Source organism: Erigeron canadensis, chromosome 8, assembly GCF_010389155.1.
Source record: "Erigeron canadensis isolate Cc75 chromosome 8, C_canadensis_v1, whole genome shotgun sequence".
NCBI lineage: Eukaryota > Viridiplantae > Streptophyta > Magnoliopsida > Asterales > Asteraceae > Erigeron > Erigeron canadensis.
Window position 1 is genome coordinate 42,759,333 of NC_057768.1, and position 7,893 is coordinate 42,767,225.

The window sequence follows — 7,893 nt, forward strand, 5'->3', positions numbered from 1 at the left end:
TGTTTATCTCTCTATATAACTAAGAGAGAATAGTTTTTTTTCCCAAGTGTTACTCCTCTTTTTGTGTCAACTAAGTTTTTTGTTTATGTGATATTTTCTGATAATTTTCATGTTTTTTTTAAATATATTAACATTTAAATCTATATTTTTTTAATGCTTATGTGTCACTTAATTTGCCACATCAACGTTTGTTTACATGGACATTTGTTTTTTTAATCAATTTTCAATAGCATATAAAAAAGTCATATACAAGATTATAACTCATGACCTCTAACTTTTAATATTATGCACATACCACTTGATTTAACTTAATATTTGTTTATTTTTTTGCAAACTACGATAGATATTTAGTGAATATTAAAAGTGATTAAAAGACATTGATAATATAATTATCAATCTTTGTAACTTATCACTTTCTACTTTGCTTTTATATTTTTGTACGTGGAATATAATTTAATTTAATATAATATAAAACTAGATTATATTGGTAATTTCATCTAATATTTTATTATCCAATTATATTATCAATGTTAAATTAGATATTTACTTTATCAATTTCACACATATATTTTTTATTATATATGATTTAATTTCCTATCTTCACCTCTATATCTATTTTTTTTCTCTTATTTTTTTCTTTACTCTACTTTATATGTGTTCCTTTTAGATTTTATATGCATAAGAACAATATAATACTATTAAAAATACATTAATTATTATTATTATATAACATTTATTAATACTTTTGACGTGTATATATATGTGCGTGTGTGTTAATCATTGTCTTCAAGTAATATTACATAAAATCTTATATTTATAATCAATTTAATGTAATGTGTATATTGCCATGTATCGCATGGGCTTAATTTAGTTTCCTATATAATAGTAAAAATAAAGATAAAGGTAACCATTATTATTAAAGATTGGTATGGTATGAGAAAGAATTAATAATGGGCTGTGAGATTGGACCAAAAGAAAAGAAAGTAAGAAGTGGTGGTGCATTCGTATGGGCTTGTGGCCGAAAAGAACAAGAGCCCAAAAGATCGTTGGTGATGGGCTTGTGATTAAGGCTGACAAATCGTGTCTTAACAGGTTTTAACATGTTCGGTACGCACAAAATTTTTAACTTTAAAACATGAAAATGACTCATTTAACACTTGTTTTTGATGATTTGAGTTTGACAGTTATTCGTTTTATGTATCAAAAAAGTTAAATGTTGAACTTTAAAATATTAAAAACAATTATTTTTAAAAATAAAAAAGGTTGCATAGTACATTTTTTGCTTAACAGGTACTTTAACAGGTTTTAACAAGTACCCAATTGTCAGCCTTACTTGTGATTTGTGATGTCAGCCGAGAAAGAGAGACTGAGAGAGGTCAATGTGTTGGACGTGAACTTGAGCCCTAGTGGGTGTTTAGTATGAGAGAAATGTAATAAATAATGAAAATAATGAGAAAGATAATGAGTATTTAAAAAAAAAATGAATTTGATTATTTATCAACCGCAAGTAAATATTAAAAAAACAAAATTTTAAATAATAATAAATTTAATACATATAACAGCTTCAAAATAAAAAAAAAAATATTAAATAAAAATTCATTCTCACTCATTCTCTACCATTTATAAATAATGAAGAGACAAATGAAATTGGTCTTTCTTTCTATATTCTTATTTCATCAAAATTTTAAATAATAGTAAATTTAATACATATAACAGCTTCATAATAAAAAAAATTTTAAATAAAAAATCATTCTCACTCATTCTCTACCATTTATAAATAATAAAAAGACAAATGAAATTGGTCTTTCTTTCTATATTCTTATTTCATTTTTTCATTGGAAACAAACAAATGATTCCTATTTTTTTTCTTTCTTTTCCATTCCATTAAAGCAATACCTACATCTATACCTATATTTAGCCGTGTAGACAGATAGTTTAGACCAAAAATAGGAAAAACAAATTTGGTCAATTTGGCGAGGCCCCATGTTTGGCAACATTTATTTTAACGTAACATTGGTCTACAAAAACCAACCATATGTGTTATCTAACATTAAACACAAATGTATACGGATCGTTATAATTATTACATAATTAACTTTTAGTTAAAGAAAAAAATAGTTAAATAATTCAAAAAGAAGATTTTTATAATACGGAAATGGACATTAAATATAATGTTTATATAGAATCGATAAAAATAAAGATATATATAAGATGACATCTTGGGTATGTTTGGCAAAACTAGCTGGTAGCTGTTGGCTGGAAGCTGTTAGCTGGTATCTGTAACTGTAAGTTGGTAGTTGTAGCTGATAAATGTATTTTTATGTTTGGTAGAGTAGTTGTAGCTTTTAATAAAATGTGTAAAATTATCATTATAGACATTATCAAAAGTTATTAAATCCTTGCTCAAATAATTATAAAGAACTTTCGATCATTTTCTGTTCAAAATAATAATTATAAAGAAAAAAAAATCAAAGTGTTTTTCACTTAAAAAAAATATATTATGTTTTACCTTTTAATGTCAAAGTTGCTATTGGAACTTGAAACTTGAAGACTCTTTTCAAATGCTTTGCTGTCCAAAGCATTACCATGGCCCATAAGCACCTCCCTATCATTTATATTATACAGTATTGTATTGGATATATAAGGGTCCATCAAATATGTTATGACACCGTATAGTATTTGAGAACATTCCCAGGTCATTTATGTAATTAGTGTGTCAAAAGCCTCTAGCTAGTTTGAAACGCTAGACTAGTTAGCGTTTAGATATGTAGCTTTTTGATCAAATTTAAAAGCTTAAAGCTCTTTAACCAAACATAACTTTTTCAAAGGTTTCAGCTTTTTTTTAAAAGCTTGAAGCTTGTAGCTCCTAAAAGCTTGCTGCCAAACATACCCCTTGTATTAAATTATGAAATCACAAATTAGAATAAATATTGTCATATTATTTTATAATGAGTTTTTTTTAAAGGAGTAACAAAATATCATAAATTTATTAGCTTAATACAATAATTTATCATAAGTATATAATAGTAATAAGAGTATATGTTAATAATAATAATAACAACAACAACAACAACAATAATAATAATAATAATAATAATAATAATAATAAAATCTATTATATATGTATGTTTATATATCTAAAGAGTAAAAAGATATAAAAGATAGAATTGAAAAAAAAAAAGGAAAAAAAAAAGAAGAAGTAAGGGAGATAGAGGCGGAAAAACATTTTCAAAGAAAAAAAATAATAGCGATAAGTGTATTTTCAAGCTTCTCTTATGCCTCTCCTTATAGGGCGTCTTCCCCCGTCTGACGTCAAAGAGAGGAAAAACGCTATTAGCACGGGCCGCGTCTTTCATGGCGTCCGGAGGTTCCTTTTAACTTTAGACGTGCGTCTGAAGTGATGTGAGGGGGAAGAATAGAGGGTTATAAGGAAGGAGTATTTTTAGAGTGTTATAGGAGAGAGAAAAGCGGTTGATCAGAGGAAGAATAAGGGAAGAATAGTGTATGTATAAGAATTAAGAAGAGGGCTTAGCTTTTAGATTTAGAAAACATCCCAATCTATAGCACACGTGGCTCAAATCCATTGGTCAATGTTAATTGTGGACAAAAATAACACCAAATCTAACTATCATAAATGTCTTCATCTTCAGAAATTATGTCGTCATGCAATGTACATTAACATTTAGTTCATATTTTTTTCCCCCGAAAGGTATAGTAGTTCATATACTATATACTGAAGAACATAAAAAGTCGTAGTTCCCATTCCATCAACAGAAAATTAAGCATGGAGATTTTACCCGAAGATTGCATAGCATCAGTCCTATCTCGTGTGTCACCTCGCGATGCATGTCGATCAGCAGCCGTGGCTACGTTTATTAGGAATGCCCTTGAGTCGGAGTTGTTATGGGATAAGTTTTTGCCACCAGATTATAAAGAAATTATAGCCAAAAGTGTGTTTCCTGTTACCTATAAATCTAAAAAGGAGCTGTTTTTTAAGCTTTCGTCTCCACTTCTTATTGATGAGGGCCTCAAGGTAATCGATCAGTAGTATTACTAATTAATTATAATGTTAATTACTTATACCTATTACACTCTTACTATTCACAAGTTGAGTTAAGACACACACTTAAAAAGTGAGACTTTTTAGTTTCTCCCAACTTTTAGCATAACTTTCGAGTCGAGGTGTGACTAAGGTTCAACTCAATGAGCACTGCAAATTCGATCGGATAAAGAGAGAAACAAATTAAGGATAGTATAGTAGTACTTTTATTTTAAATTTCTTTCCCTTATATATATATATATATATATATATATACTAAAATGTATAAGTATTCTAACTTTTTCGAATCGAGTTAGTGGTCAAAAATTTGTGATTTTAAATCGCGAATCAAACAATTATGATTTTACTACTTTAAAGCCCCGTCCGATGGACAATAGATTAATTGTTTTGTCGTAATCTTCATTTCTCGCGCATTAAATACATTTTGAATTAATATCGTATATATTTAATAGGGATAAGTATCCTGGAATGTAACAAACTTTACACGAATTTCTATAGTAGGAAATAACTAAAGTTGTGTGTATTGTATGTAAACAACTTTAAAAAATGTTTATTGTATGTAAGAAAACATACGTGGCAACCACATAGATGTGCCACTTGTCTGATTTTAATTGGTTGAATACATTTTCTTACATACAATAAACATTATTTTCGAGTTGTTTACATACAATACACACAACTTTAGTTATTTCCTACTATAGATATTCGTTCAAAGTTTGTTATTCGAAGATACTTATCCTATTTAATATGACAAGTAATACAAACATAATAATTAAGTGACATGATTCTCAATAAGTCTATAACATAATATATTTTGGACTTACACAACTTGATCTGCTTCAATTGTAGACATTCTCAATACACAAAGCAACGGGAAAGAAGTGTTACACGCTAAGTGCAAGGAATCTTTACATTGCTTGGTCAGCCAATTCTTTATTTTGGTGTTGGAAAACCCTTCCTCGTTCAAGGTAGTTAATTAATTTGATACATATGCATAGATGTATACATTCATACTACGTACCCAAAGTCACAAATACATGATACATACAAGATACATAATACATTCAAATGTTTAAGACATTGATGCATTTGTTAATAATGATTTTGTCATTTATTTGAACCGGATTTTTAATCTTAGTGTTTTAAGTGTTAGATTTTACATCTTGTTTTAGAATCTATCGTTATTTAAAAAATGGTAAATGGGTAGGAATCACTTACCCCATGTACCCTTTACCATGTCTTATTACCGCATATTGGCATCCTGGTTATATCCCCAGAGAAACTATGTGGGAGGGAATCAAAGTGTTAATTCAAGATTCGAAGCCGTGACGTTAGTCGGCCTAGAAACTCTTTTGTGAGGGGCGGTACCACTGGGCTATTAACCCTTTGGTAATCTATCTATCGCTATTTAAGGAATACATATTGGCTTCATTTACTTGTCTAATAAAGTTTTTATATATAAAGTTGGGAAAAGTGAAGGTAGTGCTGTTAGGCATCTAAGTTTGTGAAATCCCCCAAACATACTAATTTTTTAATCCATATATATATATATTAAATAAATAATGGGTCTTCATGTTTTTTATAGATTAAAAATTTAGCATGTGAGAGAGATTTCACCCAACTTAAATGCCTAACAGCAACACCTTCACTTCCCCATAAAAAATACATAAGAAAAGAGGTCTTATAAAATCAATGACACATACCTTTTTCAAATGACATTATATCATACCTCTAAATTGAACAAATGAAACCTACAACTCTCGAGAAACTCTCTATTAATCAACCTCACAGTATTAATCAACCTCACAGTATGGGAAGTAGGAATAAAAAAAGGTTAATCCTAGAAATGTTAAAGACCTAATTATATTTCAAAATTTTAATTTATCATATCTGAATTTTTATGTGTTTAGAAATCGAATTAATCAAATACTAACATTAGAAATACTAACTTCTGGCAGATTTAGTGAAGCTGTGGAGCTTAGAATGACAAGTTGGCTTGAGATCGAAGGCAAAGTTAACACCAAAACTTTGTCACCAAATACACATTACAAAGCCTACCTCATTGTTGAAGTGGCACATTATCGTGCCTTTGGGTTGGATGTTTTACCATGTGAGATTTCAATTGAAGTTGGGGTTGGAGGATTTCATTCACGAGGAAAGATACTGTTTTCTCACAACAAACATAGCAACCAATCCTATGAGCATATTTTTCATCCAAACGAGATTAAGGAATGCTCGAGATCAAAATCTGGACATGAGATCGCTAGGGGCTCTCGTGATCAGAGAAAGGATGGATGGCTCGAAATAGAATTGGGGGAGTTTTACAATGATGCTACTGAAAAAGAGGTCAAAATGAGTTTAAGAGAGGTTAAGGGTGTTCATTTGAAAGGAGGGCTTGTTGTGGACGGTATTGATATTAGGCCTATTTAATGATAATAAATACAGATGTACATGTGCAATGCAACGACAGTGACGAGTGGCATGCGGCGGTAACGTGATGGTGTGGTATCGATGTAAAGATGTTGTATAATTATTTTTAAGGTTTGATGGGAAGGGTTTCTTTTTTTTTTTTCTCTGCTGCCCTCTTCGAAATATACGAGGACCCTCAAAAAGAATGCAATGGCAATGCTGGGCTAATGCTGATTCACGGCCCAAAGAGAATAAATTATTGGGCTTCTATTCTTTTCTTTAAACTTATTTTGTTACTCAGCCCAAATTAAAACAAAATAATGGTGAATGACTTTTGGCTCCTGTGCGTGTGCGTATAGTTTTTCTCCAATCACAAAACAAAATGAGTCAAATGGAATGGTTGTGGCATTTGTTGGAATACGATATGGGTACCCGCACAATGCTGCGGCGGTGGCGGCAACGGGTGGTGCTAGTGTCGGTGGTGGTAACGATGTGATTATCAATATAAAAGTAATTTGCGTAAATGGTAGTGTATAGTAGTTATTTTATGGTTAAGAGATGTATCTTTTGTAAATAACTTTATTTATAATATTTTAGAGATATTAGGTGGTAAATTAATTAATAAAGGAGATAGATAGTTTGGATTAATATGGGTGTAAAATATTTTAGGGATATATTGGGTAGATTTAGTGTGTGAGTTAGGAATATGTTAAAAATTAAAGGTATTTTGGTTATTTTAGAGGTAGATAGTTGAAAAGGAGGAGAGTAGTTTGTTTATCAATATAGTATAGATATAGATATAGATAGATATAGATATAAAACGAGATATGTTATTCGGGCGTTGTCCCGGTAGATATTACATTTGTAAATGATTTATAAAAAAATATAATTATTTTAACTTATTAAAGAGCTGCTTTAATAGAAATAAGTAAAAATATGTATAACAATAACTATATTATTATCCGTAGCGAAGTTTTTTGAAGAGTGACGTAATATGTTAAAAACATGACATTTTGTGTAAAATAATGTGCTACAAGTAAGTATGCATTCGTGGGGTAGAAGTAAAAAAAAAAATCACAAACTTTTTCAAGAGAGCACATTTTACGTGTCACTAACAAATGAAAATTAGGGATCAAAGATTTTTACCTATAACTTAAAATGGAGTTTTTAGTGTAGAAAGTTAGGGATCAAAGATTTTAGTGTAAATAAATTTTTTTTTTTTTTTTTGAAACTCACACAAAAAAAAAGTGAAAAATTTCAAAGAAACGGATAAACAATAGAAAAAAAATGGCTAAACATGTAGGTGAAAAGCAAAACCATCAACACTTAAAAAAAAAAACCACCGATAACATGCTTGAAAAGTTAGAAAAAATAAACAAAGAAGTTCTAAAAAAATTCTCAACGTTTGCCCATTAGTTTATTTG

At 29.4% G+C, this 7,893-nt stretch overlaps 1 protein-coding gene across 1 annotated transcript; it reads left to right on the forward strand.

The window, feature by feature from the left end:
* The first annotated feature begins 3,719 nt into the window (after window positions 1–3,719).
* On the forward strand, window positions 3,720–6,809 carry LOC122580083 (F-box protein PP2-B15-like). Its single transcript, XM_043752353.1, has 3 exons — window positions 3,720–4,033; window positions 4,910–5,028; window positions 6,019–6,809. The coding sequence occupies exons 1-3, from the start codon at window positions 3,785–3,787 to the stop codon at window positions 6,488–6,490; spliced, it is 840 nt and encodes a 279-aa protein (XP_043608288.1). The 5' UTR covers window positions 3,720–3,784; the 3' UTR covers window positions 6,491–6,809.
* Window positions 6,810–7,893: the final 1,084 nt, after the last annotated feature.